Source organism: Musa acuminata, chromosome BXJ3-9, assembly GCF_036884655.1.
Source record: "Musa acuminata AAA Group cultivar baxijiao chromosome BXJ3-9, Cavendish_Baxijiao_AAA, whole genome shotgun sequence".
NCBI classification, from domain to species: domain Eukaryota; kingdom Viridiplantae; phylum Streptophyta; class Magnoliopsida; order Zingiberales; family Musaceae; genus Musa; species Musa acuminata.
Window position 1 is genome coordinate 47,083,264 of NC_088357.1, and position 17,367 is coordinate 47,100,630.

General features: G+C 46.3%; 2 protein-coding genes and 1 non-coding gene across 3 annotated transcripts; 2 read left to right on the forward strand and 1 right to left on the reverse strand.

The window, feature by feature from the left end:
* Positions 1-964: 964 nt before the first annotated feature.
* Positions 965-4,346, forward strand: LOC135648617 (uncharacterized). The gene is made up of 3 exons (XM_065166458.1): positions 965-1,522; positions 1,676-2,297; positions 3,150-4,346. Exons 1-3 carry the CDS (start codon positions 1,194-1,196, stop codon positions 4,158-4,160), a joined length of 1,962 nt encoding a protein of 653 aa, XP_065022530.1. The 5' UTR covers positions 965-1,193; the 3' UTR covers positions 4,161-4,346.
* A 1,447-nt stretch (positions 4,347-5,793) lies between these two features.
* On the forward strand, positions 5,794-17,306 carry LOC103999215 (G-type lectin S-receptor-like serine/threonine-protein kinase LECRK3). Its single transcript, XM_065167233.1, has 5 exons — positions 5,794-5,930; positions 9,371-9,645; positions 9,757-9,790; positions 9,880-12,002; positions 16,459-17,306. Exons 4-5 carry the CDS (start codon positions 10,161-10,163, stop codon positions 17,140-17,142), a joined length of 2,526 nt encoding a protein of 841 aa, XP_065023305.1. The 5' UTR covers positions 5,794-5,930; positions 9,371-9,645; positions 9,757-9,790; positions 9,880-10,160; the 3' UTR covers positions 17,143-17,306.
* On the reverse strand, positions 7,103-7,175 carry TRNAF-GAA (transfer RNA phenylalanine (anticodon GAA)). The gene has a single exon. It is a non-coding gene; the product is annotated as a tRNA-Phe (tRNA).
* Positions 17,307-17,367: the final 61 nt, after the last annotated feature.

The following is a 17,367-nucleotide window of genomic DNA, read 5'->3' on the forward strand; positions in this document are numbered from 1 at the left end:
GTGGCAAGCTGATATGCCATGCTTTGTCTTGTAGAGAAAACAATGACGAGAAAAGAAGGGGAATTATTCATAGAACTCTCGTTCCTCATTACGCCGGTGAAGCTTTTGACACCAACTTACTGCTTCGACGACACTACGGCGAAGCTCGCGGAGAACCAACACATCAGCTGCAGACCCTGGAGCTCCTAGGTGGCATGTCTCACCCCGTATCAGCTGCGCCCAAGTCTGAGGCACAAAATAGGGGGCAGGCAAACCATGAGATGTTAGATTTGAGCTTGCACCTGTAGGTGTTGCAGCTGCGTTAATTTCATTTGGTTGATGTTTCCATATTGTAGCGAAATAAGTTTCGAGTCATTTAACGATGATACCATGTCGCTTAATTTCGACTATTTATACTCGATCCATCCAGTATATCGATATTCCCAGTATCAATGTAGCACAATAATGTCAAATCTAATCCATGCGTGCAAGCAGACATGTCAATAAGATGGCTAAAAAGAAACAAAATAAGTACATGAAATTAATGATGCATCATTATGATGGCTTATATAAACTATAAATTTAGCTCACTTAATTACTTGACTGCCAAGTCATTCGAGAGATGTCGTTTTTCACATGACAATCCTACTGCAGGTCACACCTCTACGGCGTCTGAAGGGTCAAGTTGGGGTCCACCAAACACTAGTTGGATTGTTGCTGGACAAGTATTGGTGGGAGCGGATGTTTCGTGATGCACCGGGAACAGCTTATCAGCCAAAAAGCCCGATATACGCTCGACAAGAAGACCCCGAGGATCGAACGGTCACGAGCTCCCGAGATCACCGAATCAAATCAGCACCACGACGTGTTAATTCGCGGAACGTGCGATTCCGACAAAGTATCGGGGTAGTTCCGTCATTCCACAAATAAAAAAAGGAGTTGTGAAAACCACTCGCTATAAAAGGTTTGCGTATCGATCTATCCCATTATAATCCACCCAGGAGAGAGAAGCATAAAAAGAAGGAAAGGGGGCGAAAGCGTAAATAAAAGAAAGAAGAAAGAACTAAAATAGAGGAAGGGCGAGAGAGAGAGAGAGAGAGGAGAGGAGGAGCGGCGAGAGGTGAAACCCTAGGATTCACGGCGGCGGCGGTGGTGGCGGCGATGACAGCGGCACGGTGACCGGGGAGGAGTAGGTGGTGGCAAGATCCGGTGATATGGAGGAGAAGGAGATCTGGGGAACGTGGGAGGAGCTCCTCCTCGCCTGCGCCGTTAATCGCCACGGCACCCGGCGCTGGGAGTCCGTCGCCATGGAGATCCAGGCCCGTACATCCGTTTCCCAGCTCGTCACCCCACAAGGCTGCCGTCAGCGATACCGCGACCTCCAGCGTCGTTTCGGCGTCAGCGTCGTTAACGGCAGTGGAGACGACGACGGAGGTGACGCCGATCCCGATTCGAAAGCAGACGTTCCGTGGCTGGAGGAGCTCCGCAGGCTCCGCGTCACCGAACTCCGCCGCGAGGTCGAACGTTACGATATGTCCATCGGGTAATCAGTCGGTTCGGTCATATTTATGATCGGAGTAATTTGTTTAGCGTCCTTCACTTTCCTTTTTTTTGCGTTGCCGTCTGATAAATATCAGACGGTCCAAGTGTTGGTTCGTGGATTTACTTAAGTTGTTCTGAATATGTATTTTTTTAGATCTTTACAATTGAAGGTAAAAAGTCTGCAAGAGGAGCGCGAACGGAGTTTACGGCAGGCGGAGTCCGGCGAGGAGAAGCCGGATCACGAGACGAAGAAGGAGGCTGGTCCGCTGGGATCCACGCCGGAGAGCCTCGCCGGAAATCGGATCTCCTCTGGCGGTGATTCCGTACCCTCATGCGATCAGTCCCACTCGAACGACCCGCAGCAGATTCCCGGAGAGGACTGCCGAGAGCAGGGGAAGGCGTCGGCGTCGGTCGCGCCCGGCAGCAACGCGACTGATCCTTCCGCCGTTGCCGACGAGAAGGCGGCCGAGGGATCGTACAACGGCAGCACGGGGAGCCCCACGGTTGGCGCGGCGGCCCGGAAGCAGGCGATGGGCGATTCGGGCGAGTCCATCGCCGAGTCGAAGCGGGGCGAGGAAGGGGAAGGGGGGGAGAAGGAGAGCAGCGACGTGCAGAGTTCGGCGAGCCTGTCGCGGCGGCGGAGGAAGGCGGCCTTCATTGGCCGTAGCGGCGGGGGCGAGGAGGCGGCCGCGGAATCACAGCCGTTGGTTGACGTCCTCCAGATCTTCCGGTCGGACAAATACGGGTCCGTCTTCGAGCGCCGGCTCGAGAGCCAGGTTTGTGATCTCTTCAATTTCTCGCGTTTATTTAAGAGTATAACGTACATATCTCATCCTCATCATTCTTAAATAGTTATAATTGGACACAACCTTTGCGCGGGCGATTAGGAAATTAAATGCGGTGAGAAATTGAGAAATATCGTAAAAACTCGAGCGTCGAGTCGAGGTTTATTGTCGGGGCTTTTTGACCGTTGGATGGCCTATGCTATACACGTGGGAAAACCTGGGTGATTTCGCTTTTCCACCGTTTGATTGGTGACGGAGAACAAAGTGCGAGGAGAAAAGGCGCGTCGATTGGAATCCATCGATTATTAGATCCGACTGTGGGAGCGGTCCATCGCTTTGCCTTGCCGCCTCGTACGTGTCCTTTGGGTAAAGTCATCAAGCCGCCTGTATGAACGTTTACAAGCAGATTAAAATATAATAATGTTTGTACAAATTATAGATTAAAATATACATACAAGTCAATTTTCTTATATTGGTCAACTTTGGGTTGATCAACTATTTTGCGCGATGAACAACATAAATGATTTACTATTGGTCAACTTCCAAGTTTGGTAAACGGAGATTGGTAGGCATTAGATATTGCGGCTAAATGGCAAGTTAATGTTGCTCAAATCTGGTCGCTGTGGTCGCGTCACGGCTGACGTGGCAAATTCATGTTTTAGATTTTGAAATGGTGAATGCTTCGACATTTAAGATGTTAAGTGGTTCGATGTACGTTGCGAGCAGTAAATGCGACCTTTTGATGCTTAATATATTCACGGAATCTGACGTAAGCATCAACTCAAGTATTATTATTTCCTATTTTTATTGCATTATGTGACTTTTGTGTTTTCCTGTCTCCAGGAAAGCGTGAGATACCGCAGCCTCGTGCGGCAACACGTGGACCTGGAAATGGTCCGGGCCAAGCTGGACCGCAGAGCATCGGGGCGCTCGTATTCGACGACAGAGTTCTTCCGAGATCTGCTGCTGCTCTGCAGCAACGCCGTCGTCTTCTTCCCCAAAGACTCCCTCGAGTCCGTCGCTGCCGTCCATCTTCGCCGGCTCGTGACCAAGGAGTTGGACGCTACCTTCCGGACGCCGAAGGAACCCACGCCGCCGCCTCCTCCTCAGCCCAAACCAGCCTCCCCGAAACCCAACCCCGAACCAGACCTCGCCGGTGCGTTGATCGACAAGACGATCTCCTCGCCGCCGCCGATCGTTTCCCGCAAGCGTAGCTCCATATCGAACAAGGTAGCTGTAGCGGCCGCGAAGAAGGAGGAGGAGGAGAAGCCTGATCCTGCGAGAAAGGAGTCGGACAACGAGGAGAAGAGCCTCACTACCAAGGAAAGGACCGTCCTTTCTGGGACGACGAGAGGGTTGCGGAGCAGCAAAGTCCGGGGTGGCAAAGGGGACGGAGGTTCAGCAGCCAAAAGTTCCAACCTTGCTCCCACTCCGGGCCTCAAATCCAAACCCGTGGACAACGTGGCGGCCGTCGAGGAGGTGGTGAAGCCAGACAAGAAAAAGCAAAGCGCGACCAGCTTCTTAAACCGTATGAAACGGAGTTCGAACGGGACGCTAATGGAAATGCTAAAGAGCTCGTCTGGAGCAGGCGGCGGCAGGGAGCAGAAGAAAGAAGCCAAAGGTGACGCCCGGAAGGACCAGAGCTCCCGTCAGGCGACTGGAGGGGGCGGCGACTCGGGGAAGAAGGTGGCAGAGGCTAGCGGCGGTTCGGGGAAAAGGAGCGTGGGGAGGCCGCCGAAGAGGGCGGCGGCTTATGTCACACCGCCTCCGGCGAAGAGGAAGAGGGAGGAGGCGGAGGCAGCGGCGCCTGCCAAGACTCCGGCGTCGACTTCGAGGAAGCGAAGACGGAGATGAGGCCGGTGATCTGCTGTGTAAATTATATGGACTTCCCCTCTTATTTTTCTCATTTTGGGGGACTGAACAGCAAAGAAAAAGAAATGCTCTAAGCTTCCGGTGTAATGATAGTGGTCATTGTAATCCGCTGTAACTTAAATTTAATGGTCCCAAGTGTCCAAGTAATCAATCTCATGCATTTCTTCATGGCGATGTCATTCTCATCTGTGTTACTTCAGTAGTACTATTGATTTCCGTGTGCATTAAACGTGGTCCATCATGGAGAGCCAAGCCTTAGGACATTTATTTTTACCTAAACAAGGGGGAAGATATCATCTTTGGTCTCGAATTGGTTGTCGGCAACGCAAGTGTGTTTTCTTGCCCTTTTCAGCTCCGTTGACTTTGGAGTTCCGACATGGGAAGGGGATGTTGATGTTGGAGAGATTCTTGTTTGTTTGATAATATTTTATTTGAGTAAACTATCGATAAATTAAGAAAAAAAATTATTTTATTTATTCTGTATATTATCCATCCGAACTCGATCTTCTTATTGATTAATGTCGGATTGAATGTTCCAAGTCTTTTCCAATTATATGAGGAAATCTCTTTATTCTATTGAGGGAAATTATCTATTCTGTTAATGCATAGACATTCTCTATCAACTACTAATGTTTATTTCAATTTGCTATGTGTTTTTGTGCTTTTTATGTGGCATAAGAACGAAAGAAAGCATCGACAGTGTATTGATGGGATCAAATCACTATCCACTATAATATTAATGATGGGGCCTTATGATAATTTTTTTTTTATGATTAGCATAATTAATTATTCTAAACAATCGTAAGCTTTCTTCTTGTCATCTATAACTAGAAAGATAATCATAAATTTTCTTTCTACTTTATGACTTAAAAGATAATTATAAACCTCTATGATCAGAAAGACAATCATAGGTTTCATTCGTGCTCTTTATGAGTAGAAAAGTAATCATAAGATATACGATTAGAAAGATAATTATAAATTTTTTATATACCTTTCACAACTAAATATAAAAGTTCACTTTTTAACATAAAGAAGAAGGAAAATTTTAAGGGGACTATTCGCGTTTGCATTCTTGGCCCTCAAATTATTAACTTGTTGAGTGTGAGAGAAATCAAGTTGAGAAATCTCTTCCAAACTTGATCTTCATTCCAGTGACATTCACGTCGAACGTATCTCGAATAACTATACGCATATGAGTTCGGAATATGATATTTTTTTAATTATATATATATATATATATATATATATATATATATATATATATATATATATATATATATATATATATATATATATATATATATATATATATATATATATATATATATATATATATATATATATATATATATATATATATATATATATATATATATATATATATATATATATATATGAGACATCGGAGGTGACGATGGTAGGGATGTAGTCGTTGACGGTGGAGGTCAGTGGAGGTCAGTGACGGCGTCAAGCTCCACGCACGGCTCTTCAAGCCGGCGGAACCCCCCGTGAACGACCTTGTTGTCGTCCTCGTCCACCCCTACACCGTCCTTGGCGGCTCCCAGGGACTCCTCAAGGGGATCGCTACCGGCCTCGCCGAACGGGGCTTCCGGGTTGTCACCTTTGATATGAGGTGCGCCGGCCGGGCTTCCCTCTTCGGCTCTGCCGAGATCCGGGACGCCATCGCCGTCTGCAAGTGGGCCTCTAATACCCTCGCCCCTCGCGGCATCATTTTGGTTGGATCCTCCGCAGGTAATTCCCCTCTTCAAATTTCAAACATGACTGTGTTCTCCTGGTGGATTCAAAGCTTGTCGATAGATTAATTTCTCTTTTTAACTTATCCTAAAGGTTGAAGATATAAATAACAACAACAATAAAGTTCCAATTATTTAGGATCGACTACATGAATATTTTGCCATCATTGAGATATATATAAGGAGTCATATTTTTAGTTAAATTAAAAGAATTTACATCTTTATTTAAGGAACCATATTTTAGGTTAAATTATAATGGTTGAAGATGTCTGACGATTCTTAAAAGGCTCAGTGCCAATTACCTGAAGCTAATTAATGCAATTAGAGCTGTAGATGGTGCGAGAGACATCTCTTCATTTGCACTGTTCTTTGGCTAATTTTGTGTTATCTAGTTTCATTCTTATACTTAGATGGAACCTTGTGAACTAACTAATTGCAAACTCTTGCTTGCTATTGTCAACCATTCTTGATCACAAACATTGGGCAGATCAGAGTATTTGTCCAAACTAGAAAGCAAATTTGTAGGCAGTTTTATTTCAAAAGTTTGTACCATAAGCAATTTATATTTGATGCTTGTCCAAATAGTTTCTTATTGCTAGGCAATGTTTCACACTTGTCTGTTCTTTTGTTGTTATGAATTTCACAAAGATAGGTAAGATTTTTGGACTGATAGTCACCCAATTTAAATCTTGTCGCTCAAGTAGTTTGGTTGATTTTGTTTTTTTTTTATTGTTTTCAAGTAATTTCCCAACTAAGCTATCCAAACTAGGTTGTCCATTTTATTTAAAGTACATAACAATATAACTAATATTCTCTTTGGAGATAGATTATACAACTAATAAAGATAAATATAATAAAAAAAGATTTTCTTGAATAATGTTTGTGTCGAAATTTAGTCGATACATGAGATTAATGACTTGATAATCGAGTATGATGTGACCAGATTAATATATGAAGGAGTCAAAAAAGAAGAAAGATGTCAATGTGGAGATAAAACATCGAAACGAAAATCATGAGCGATCGATGTACTAAGGGAGAAAACAATGTGAAGATTTTTGATCCCTTTATTACTCTCTCAATTATTACATGACGGGTGGGTATTAGATGAACCGATAAAGTGAAAAGAAAAATTAAGAGGGAAAGCCTTTGATGTGACATCGATAGCAAAAATGCGGTAAGCGTGGATCGAACACGCGACCTTCAGATCTTCAGTCTGACGCTCTCCCAACTGAGCTATCCCCGCAAGGTATTTATATTTATTTAAGGTGCATAACAATATAACTAATACACTCTTTTAAGATAATTTATACAACGAATATAGATAAATAAATTTTAAAAAGATTTTTACTGAATAATGTTAGTGTCTAAAGTTAGTCGATACATGAGATTAATGACTTAATAATCGAGTATGATGCGACTATATTAATGTGTGAATGAGTCAAACAAGAAAGAAGATGTCAATGCGGAGATAAAACTTCGAAACGAAAATCACGAGCGATCGATGTACTAATAATGTACTCTTGAAGTACATATAAGAGATAACGGCATCAGATTTTTCTAACTCGATTCTTTTGTTGCATAAGACGGTATAAGTTTTAAAATGATTTTGCAGAAATCAAATAAGTGACGAGAGAAAACAATGTGAAGATTTTTTATCCCTTTCTTACTCTCTCAATTATTCCATGGCTGGTGGGTATTAGATGAACCGATATAACTAATAAAGATAAAAGAAAAATTAAGAGGGAAAGCCTTTGATGAAAAGGGGCAAAACATAACATACTTCCTTCAATCTATTTGTGACATCAATAGCAAACATACGGTAAGCGTGGATCGAACACGCGACCTTTAAATCTTCAGTCTGATAATTTCCCAACTAAGCTATCCAAACTAGGTTGTTCATTTTATTTAAAGTACATAACAATATAACTAATATTCTCTTTTGAGATAGGTTATACTACTAATAAAGATAAATATAATAAAAAAAAAATTTCTTGAATAATGTTTGTGTCGAAAGTTAGTCGATACATGAGATTAATGACTTGATAATCGAGTATGATGCGACCAGATTAATGCATGAGGGAGTCAAACAAGAAGAAAGATGTCAATGTGGAGATAAAACATCGAAACGAAAATCATGAGCGATCGATGTACTACTAAGGTACTCTTGAATTACCTATAAGAGAGAACAGTATCAGATTTTTCAAACTCGATTCTTTTGTTGCATAAAACGGTATAAGTTTTGAGGATAAAAAAAATTCTAAATTTGAAGTGAAGAAAGTTTTTGTCGTTTGATCTATATTTTTATTTTTCTGAATAATATCATGTATATAACTTTCCAACCGGTTTAGGTTTCTTTTGCTACGAGAAACGTTACCAAATGATTGTCTGCAAATGTTCTGCCTCCTACAGTCACTTGTAGGATCTTTCATATTTTTATCTCACCTGAGAATAAACGAGCAGTGAGTTTGTATAGATTTAAAGTGGTGACAGTTTTGCTACTTCAGATTAGAGTAACTTTTTTTACTGTGCATAGAGAGGGAAATTTACATATACTCTCCATATCCAGCCCATAGCATGAATCTCAGGGCGAGTTCATTAGTGATCGGCAAGCCGTCATAAATTTCTGTTGGAACCATACAAACATATTTTATTAACACTGTGGCATGGGCTGTAATGGTGAAGCTTGCTGGGTTACCAGGAAAAACTGGATTCACAGAGTTATTTCTTCAGGTGGAAAAAGTTCAGGGATATTGAGGTTAGAGGAGAAGGGGTAATAAGAGGTGAGCAATTAAATGGAACATGAAGTAAAATGTGACTCGCAGGTAATGATGTAAGCTATGTAATGCATTAAGTGATTTTGTTAGACTACAAAGTATATATCAAATCCACAAAGATGCAATCATCCTGTAGTCTCATTGCATTGAGCTGACCGATAACCTTCTGCGCTCAAGAAAACTCTGAGATTCGGTCTCCTTGGAGTTTGCATGTATGTTTTTTATTGTTTAATAAGATTTCTTTTGACAGAAAAAAAAACTTTGATTGTTTCCTGTTGTCCATATGGACCCTAATTCCTTGTATGGCACTGAATTGAACATATTGGTATTATAGCAGCACATCAGCTTTATTATCAGTATCTCAAGTAAATTTTGTCTGCTGATCTGTGGTTCTTGACCTTTCCAATCATAAAATTTTCACAAGCACAATAACAACCTGGTCCAAAGAGAGAATCTGGCACTTTGTGTAGCATTATCAAGGTTCATCCTTGATTTCAGCATCTGCATATCTCCTGTATTAATCTTCATGATATGATTACAATAGCAGTCTAGGTCTCAATTCTGTATACTATATATGAATGCTTGTATACCAATTGGTTGGCTTTTGGTATCTGTAGGGCTATGCAGATTACAAGCTTTTATTGACCTCTGTTACCTGTAACAGGTGCTCCAATTGCCGGCTGTCGATAAAATAGACCAGGTTGTTGGCTATGTCAGTATAGGTTACCCTTTTGGTTTGATGGCTTCCATCCTCTTTGGGGAACAGAGATCAATTGCAAAACAAGCTTAAATCCGCAGCCGGCAGGGTCGACAGCCACCTGATCCAAGGAGTTGGCCATTTTCAGATGGAGGGGTCTGAGATGCTCAATCTCATATCCACATTTGCTCAATCCCTGCAGGGATAGCAGTTACACGCAGCTATAGGAGCTCATCAAAGCTGTAAGCAAGCTTCGATGTGGTGTTGTTTATGCATTCATCACTCGTAGGAAGCAGTCAATATGGAAAATCTAGAGAAAAGTCAACTGTAATGACTTGGCATGGATTGTGCAGGTGGTCAACGGTCCGGGTTGTATCTTAACAAAATGTAATCTATCTTCGCAAATCTAATAACTAATTAATGACCAAATGAAATAGAATGGTTAACATGTATTATTCTCTGATGGCATTTTTCAGATGTACAGATCAGCTACCTCCGCTTCTGGAAAAGCTTCGGCGTCAGAAGCTGCCTCCTTAGTCGTAGTATGCGAATGGAAGAAGTCTTTGACCACGGTAACTGAAGAAACAAGCTTTGGAAGTCATTGTTTGACTGGTCGCATCCTCATCGAGACAAAGAGACGTCGTCAAATCGTTCCAAGCATCTCTCGGCTTCAGGCCGGCAACAGCTTCCATAAGTACTCCGCAGCACTGGCGAGATCCTGCATCGAGAACTGGCAAGAGAGTCCCAGCAATAGGTGATGGCGTCCTTCTCTTCCTTCCTGCACCTTTCTGCAGTCTCTCTGCTTGCGTTTTCTAGCCTCTCATGTGCTAAAAGCTATAGCAACATAAGCCTGGGGTCCTCCCTCACCACCTCTGGTCCAAACACTCACTGGCTCTCCCCCTCCGGCGAGTTCGCTTTCGGTTTCCGTCCTCTTGAAACAGATAGCAGCAGCTTCCTGCTCGCTGTCTGGTTCGAGAAGATCGAAAGCAAAACCGTAGCTTGGTACCCACGCCCCTATAAACCAGTGACCGCCGGGTCCAGTGTGGAGCTGACGACCGACGGGCAGCTCTTGCTCAAGGACCGAACTGGAAGTTCGCTGTGGGACCCCGGCGTCAGCAACGCCGCCTATGCCGCCATGCTCGACACTGGTAACTTCATACTTGCCGGTGCCAACGGCTCGCCCCGATGGCAGAGCTTCCAGGATCCCGCTGACACCATGTTGCCTTCCCAAGTGCTGGAGCTGGATACCAAGCTTCTGTCCCGTTTGACAGACACGGATTATTCCGAGGGAAGGTTCAAGCTCATCATGCAAAACGACGGCAATCTCGTGGTTTATGCGGTGGCCGTCCCGTCCAGCTTTCAGTATGATCCTTACTGGAGCAGCGACAGCGTCGGTAATGGAACGGGACTCATCTTCAACCAATCTGGCAGCGTATACCTTTCTAGAAAAAGCAACACCAACATCAATATCACTTCCGTGGAGATGTCATCGTTAGAAGATTTCTACCAGAGGGCAACGCTGGATTTTGATGGAGTCTTCAGACAGTACATCCACCCCAAGAACGGCTCCGGAAACGGTGCATGGCCGTCGGATAGATGGACTATGGTGGGTCTCACGCCGACTGACATCTGCAGTTCATCCAACTTCAAATTGGGGAGCGGTATTTGCGGATTCAATAGCTACTGCACGACGAGCGACAACTCGAGCGTCGTCTGCGAGTGCCCACCTCAGTATTCCTTCATGGATCCGAGCAGGAGGTATAAAGGATGCAAGCCTGACTTCCCTGCCCAGAGCTGCGATGCAGACGAATCGGACGCACCACCACTGTATGGATTCAGGACGCTGGTCGACGTGGATTGGTCACTATCCGATTATGAGGAGTACTCGCCCATCTCGGAGGACCAGTGCAGAGAAGAATGCCGGACAGATTGTTTCTGTGCACTCGCCGTCTTCCTAGCCGATAGTGGTTCTTGCTGGAAGAAGAAGATTCCCCTGTCCAACGGGAGAAAGGCTAGCGATGTCAACAGAAGAGGGTTCCTCAAAATTCCCACAGACAATACTTCACAACCTTTCTCTTCGACGGGGGAGGAGAAGGGCAAGAGGACCTGGATTTTGCTGGGATCGTTGCTCCTTGGAGTCTCCCTATGTGTGCTCATGATCTCGATACTTCTCGTCACCTATTGGTCCTTTGTCCACAACAAGAGGTTGCATAAGCGTCAACCTCCCTCGAGCTTGCCGACGTTGAGCCTGCGGTCTTTCACTTACCCCGAGCTCGAAGAAGCCACCAATAGCTTCAGAGAGGAGCTGGGTAGTGGCGCTTCCGGCGTCGTCTACAAGGGGTTCTTGAAAGACGAAGCCGGAACTCGTGTGGCGGTCAAGAAACTCGACAAGGTCTCGAGGGAAACAGGGAGGGAATTCATGAACGAAGTCATATCCATTGGGCAGACCTACCATAAGAACCTGGTGCGACTGGTGGGATTCTGCTGCCAAGGTGTAACGGACAAACTTCTAAACAAGATGTTGGATATAATGCTTATGTCTGTCCGTTGTCTTTTGGCATGTTCATGCCTTGTACAGCAGGTAGAGGGGCGGCCGAAGGCTAAATAGTCCCATGTTAGTTGGGTTGGTGGCCTCTTTAGGCTTGTAAATAAAGGTTGTGTCATGTGGACACGTGCGAGAGCTTTTCGGTCTGTAATGGATCATTTTACCCTTTGTTGTGTAACTATTCAGAGCTTGTAAAGTCTGTTTGTAATTTGCATTGTCTATGAAGTGTTTTTCGGACATGTTTGCTTGTGGATCCCGATTGAGGCGTTATCTTTAACCCGTTCTCTCTTTTGTTGGTCCTAAGGGACAATGGGAGGCTTCGGGGAGGCTGACCTTTGCGAACGGACGTGCGAGGGTGCCGCACGCCTTAGGCAAAACCAGCTAAGGTCATGACATTATGGTATCAGAGCGGGACAAGCACTCATAGAAACACTTGACATGCAAACGTGGGGGACCTAGCGGGGCTGCGTTGAGGGCAGTCAGCACACGCGCGACCGTTTGAGGGAAAACGGGCATGGAGATGTAGGGAAAAGAGTCGCTCAGAGGAGCGGGCATCTGAGATTGGCATTCAGAGGAATGGCCAAACCTTCGCGCAAGAGGCACCACGAGAACAGGCAAGCTTGGAAGAATTTGGAGCGCACAAAGGTTGGGATGGCTGAGTTTGAGCTACGGCTCAACGTTGACAACTTTACTTGATGGTGCTCAAGGCAAGCGAGGCGCTTGGCAAAGGACGAGACCATGCAAAGTGGAATGAGTTGCTCAGCGACCGAAAGAGTTGTGCAAAGCTCACAGAGGTGAGGGGAATTGCTAACTCGAAGAATTCGATACTCATGCATGGGCTTGTATGCGGACGATGGATTGTTCGTGGCCATCCCAAGGCGGTCGAGACTCGGCGCCATGGAGCATTGAAACTTTCTCTTCGACATGCGAAGGATACGTCCGGAGGAGGCTGAAGTGTGCAACGAGTTCAGCATGTTGCTAGACCTTGAGGGGTGCAGCGGTGGTTGTATTGACGTGGAGGTGCAATCTAGCAAGTGTGTCTGCAGGAGGCAGAACAATGCACAGTTTGTTCAGCAGATCGGAGTAGTCCAAGGGGATGGTGGTCTCCGAAACGAAGAGAGATATTGCTCAAATGGGATAGTTATCTAGGAGGGATAAGTCCCGGCTCTCCAGAGGGAGAATCATGTGCGACGGACTACACATGTTGAGGAGTACCTCAACAAAACAACAACTCCACGAAGCTCGATGGACTGAGCAAGCGGCGAGGAGTCGTCGCATGATCTCGCTCGAGAGAATGCATGGGTGGATGCATTGCGAGATCAAGTGGGGGAGCGACCCAAAGCAACTCAAATGGAGGCACACTTGGAGTCGATATGGAGATCGAACTCAAGGGAGGGCTGACCCGTGGAATGGTGGGCGCGAGGGCCACCATCGACTCAATGCAAAAACGAGGAGCGGAGCAACTTGGGTATAACTTGGCGAAGTACTCAAGCCGCATGAAGGGAGCCAGCATAGAAGTTGGAACATAGAGCAGAGGCACAGTGCTTTCCCTAGACAGAGGTCAAGGACATGAACTCTTGCAGAGGTAGGAGTAGAATCATGCTGTTCCATGGGTCCTTCATTTTGACAGAGCGGACTCATCTTGCATGGTGCCAAAGACGAAGGGAGCTTCGGGGCACATGCACCTTATCTCGGAGGAGCATTTGATGGAGGAACTAAGGCGACTCAATTTGCGGAGGCGAAGTTGAGTTCAGAAGGCCTTAGCACGGGGCAAGAGGACGCAGAGGCGGGTACTCTTGAAGAATATGCCACAGTGTTGCCATTCAAGTTGCCATGAAGGAAGCAGTGCGCAGCGGAGATTGTGCTGGTAGGGGCAGAGGCCCAGGATCCAGACAATGGTGCACAAATTACAGTGAAGTCGGTGGACTTCGGGAGCTACTAGGCGACGGACTGTCCTAGAGCAGTGCTTCATCTAGGTGTGACCCAAGAGTGGGTGGATGAAGGTCGATTGCCAAAGGAGCGAACAAAAATCGAAGGTGGAGGAGACCCTGCGATGTATTGGCAGAGGCCACACATGGAGGGTTCACAATTCGAGTTTATTCCACAAGGATCAGAATGCAATGGAGATGTCACCAGGAGGCGACATGGTGCAGCGGATCGTGGTGGAACAGTTCGTGGCAATGCGACACACACGACATAGTCCCGGGAGGGACTAGATCATATGGAGGTATGATCGGGAGCTACTGGGAGCTCCGCTTTGGTGAACAACACGACGGCAGGAAGGGCTATGGATTCAAGGAGTGAAGGCCATGGTACCGCAGAGGCGGGTCTTCCGGGCGTGCACCGAATTTTGCATCGGATGAAAACCTTGGTCATCAGCATATGGGGGCTGGGTTCCACCAAGGGAAAAGTTCGAATGCAAGTACCAATGAGTTCCATGGGAGGGACTTGATCATACAGAGGTATGATCGAAGCAGCTGGAGAGTTGGACTGCTCCAGAGCTCATATTCGCTTAAGGGAGCCCGACAAGTCAGAGGACAAGGTCGAGTAAGCGAACGTTGCTACCAAGGAAGCTAAAGAGAACAGAATCGGTGCAAACTCTACAACGTGATGGCAGAGGCCATGGATGAGAGTTGCAGTCTGTCTTTCCATCGACCAAACAGACTGCTTGGAGAACACAGTGGTGTTGAAGCAGGGGGTCGAAAGGGGCGAGGAAGCGACGACGAGTCCAGAGGGACTTAGCTACCCAAAATCAAGCATCAGTTAGAATGGAGGTGGACTCAGAGGAGTGCCACGGAGACATCTCTACTGATTGTGAAGGAAAGGGATACAGAGGCGAGGCGACGGATAATAGGGCCATGGGCATGGCAGCGCCATGGTACTGCAGAGGCGGGACTTCTGTGCAAGTCATTGATCCCTTGCTCTCACGGAGGGAGAGCGCTTGGTCGTGAAAGGGGCCGAGGAGGTGGAGCATGCAGAGGCAATCTCCAAGTACCGAGACAAGGCTGAAGGGCAGAGGCCAAGAAACTTCGTAAGACCGGTGTCAACAAGTTTCTCATCAAGATAGCCGTAAGTGAAGGACTTCGGGTCATGCAAGAGTGCACGACCAAGGAACGAAGCAGGCAGTACGCGGTGCTGTACCTTTGCTACTCAGTGGAGTAGGCGGCAGGGTTGATGGAGAAGACGGTACAATCCCAGAGGCGACCTCATCTATCAGAGAATTACTCCAAGTTGGGGTGAAAACTTCCTGCATTCCAGAAGTTCAATGGCATTGAGAAGGTGAATCACAGTAGCTAACTCAACGCAAGGAGTGCAAACACTTCAAGTGCTTCAGAAGTGTGAGCAAAGAGCAAGCGAAGGCCAGTAACCAGCTCGATGCATGAAGTACAACCTCGAGGAGGCGGGCGAAGTCAAGTAACCTTTGCCTTCTCAACTCTTAAGAGAATGGGCGAAACCGAGTACCCCAGTTCTCTTATCTATCCAGCAGAGGAGCTCTGCATAAGTTCAAAGACCCTTCGAAGATAATGGAAGACAATAGTTGTCAAAATCCTCACCAACGGTGATCAGTGCTACTGAGAGTAGATTGTCCGCTTCATTTCCCAATGAAATGCCAATCGAAAGCGGAAGTGATGCGAACCTACTTGGATGTGACAACTAACTGAAAGAAGAGTCAATGAGCAGATTTTGTGGAGGAAGGACCCAAAACTTCAGAAGTTTGCGAGGCGATGCTCGTTAAAGCTCCAACAAGCATCCACCCAGTTCAAGCAGCATGTGGAAATTTTAAGAAACTGGCGCAGTAAGAATGGTCTTTTCCTTCATTTGGTGGATCCGCAGGAATCAACGAGGATCAATACAACTCAGCCAACCCCACACCAGAGTCAGAGTCATTGGCGAGTTGAAGCAGCATGGCGGATCAAAGGTTCGACTACTCAGAAACAACAGCGGAGAGCAGCTGGGAGCCAGGAGGCGCATTGCAGCTGGAGCGGAAGATTGAAGACTCAGCAAAGGCAAAGAGTTGCAGTGTTCACAAAGGCTTCGACGAGGACGTCGAAGGGATAAGTGGGGGAGAATGTAACGGACAAACTTCTAAACAAGATGTTGGATATAATGCTTATGTCTGTCCGTTGTCTTTTGGCATGTTCATGCCTTGTACAGCAGGTAGAGGGGCGGCCGAAGGCTAAATAGTCCCATGTTAGTTGGGTTGGTGGCCTCTTTAGGCTTGTAAATAAAGGTTGTGTCATGTGGACACGTGCGAGAGCTTTTCGGTCTGTAATGGACCATTTTACCCTTTGTTGTGCAACTATTCAGAGCTTGTAAAGTCTGTTTGTAATTTGCATTGTCTATGAAGTGTTTTTCGGACATGTTTGCTTGTGGATCCCGATTGAGGCGTTCTCTTTAACCCGTTCTCTCTTTTGTTGGTCCTAAGGGACAATGGGAGGCTTCGGGGAGGCTGACCTTTGCGGACGGACGCGCGAGGGTGCCGCACGCCTTAGGCAAAACCAGCTAAGGTAGTGACAAAGGGGCGGATCGGCTTCTTCTGGTGTACGAGTTCATGAGCAATGGCTCCTTGATGGCATTGCTGTCCGGGGACGTGAGGCCGAGCTGGGATCAACGCGTCCAGATCGCGCTTGGAATCGCGAGAGGCCTCCTCTACTTGCACGAGGAGTGCATCAGCCAGATCTTCCACTGCGACATCAAGCCCCAGAACGTGCTTCTGGACGACAACTTGGTGCCGAGGATCTCAGATTTCGGCTTGGCCAAGCTTCTGAAGACGGACCAGACGCGAACGAAGACGGACATCAGGGGGACCAAAGGATACGTCGCACCAGAGTGGTTCAAGAACGCGGGCGTCACGGCCAAGGTCGATGTGTACAGCTTCGGCGTCATGTTGCTGGAGATCATATGCTGCAGGAGGAACGTGGATCTGGAGCTGGGAGAAGCGGAGGAGGCGATATTGACCTTCTGGGCGAACGACCGCTTCAGAGACGGGAGGCTGGACTTGCTCGTGGAAGGGGATGAGGAAGCGACGTCGGACATGAGAAGGATGGAGAGGTTCGTGAAGGTGGCGCTTTGGTGCATCCAGGAGGAGCCGTCGATGAGGCCGACGATGCACAAGGTGGCTCAGATGCTTGATGGCACGGTGGCTGTCCCCATACCCCCTGATCCGTCCTCCTACATCAGTTCATTGCAGTGATGGATACCTTCACGGTAGATTGGCCCATAACTTGACATCTAGAGGTACAAAGAAAGGATGATCCTTGCTCATGTTTTGGTATTACAGTATGCAGGTTTCCGATTCCCTGTTCTTGCTGCTCTTTAGCTGCAGAAGGTGAGACAATTGTTAAGGAGAACAAATCATGATCTCATATAAACATAATTTTTATTAAAAATATTATATATATATATATATACATATATA

What these genes read in the sequence shown, in the direction of transcription:
- LOC103999215 (XM_065167233.1), top strand. Translation starts at nt 10,161, where the DNA reads ATGGCGTCCTTCTCTTCCTTCCTGCACCTTTCTGCAGTCTCTCTGCTT. An exon ending in AGGTAGAGGGGCGGCCGAAG is followed by an intron (nt 12,003 to 16,458) that starts GCTAAATAGTCC and finishes ACCAGCTAAGGT; the next exon opens with AGTGACAAAGGGGCGGATCG.
- LOC135648617 (XM_065166458.1), top strand. Translation starts at nt 1,194, where the DNA reads ATGGAGGAGAAGGAGATCTGGGGAACGTGGGAGGAGCTCCTCCTCGCC. An exon ending in CGTTACGATATGTCCATCGG is followed by an intron (nt 1,523 to 1,675) that starts GTAATCAGTCGG and finishes GTATTTTTTTAG; the next exon opens with ATCTTTACAATTGAAGGTAA. An exon ending in AGCGCCGGCTCGAGAGCCAG is followed by an intron (nt 2,298 to 3,149) that starts GTTTGTGATCTC and finishes TCCTGTCTCCAG; the next exon opens with GAAAGCGTGAGATACCGCAG.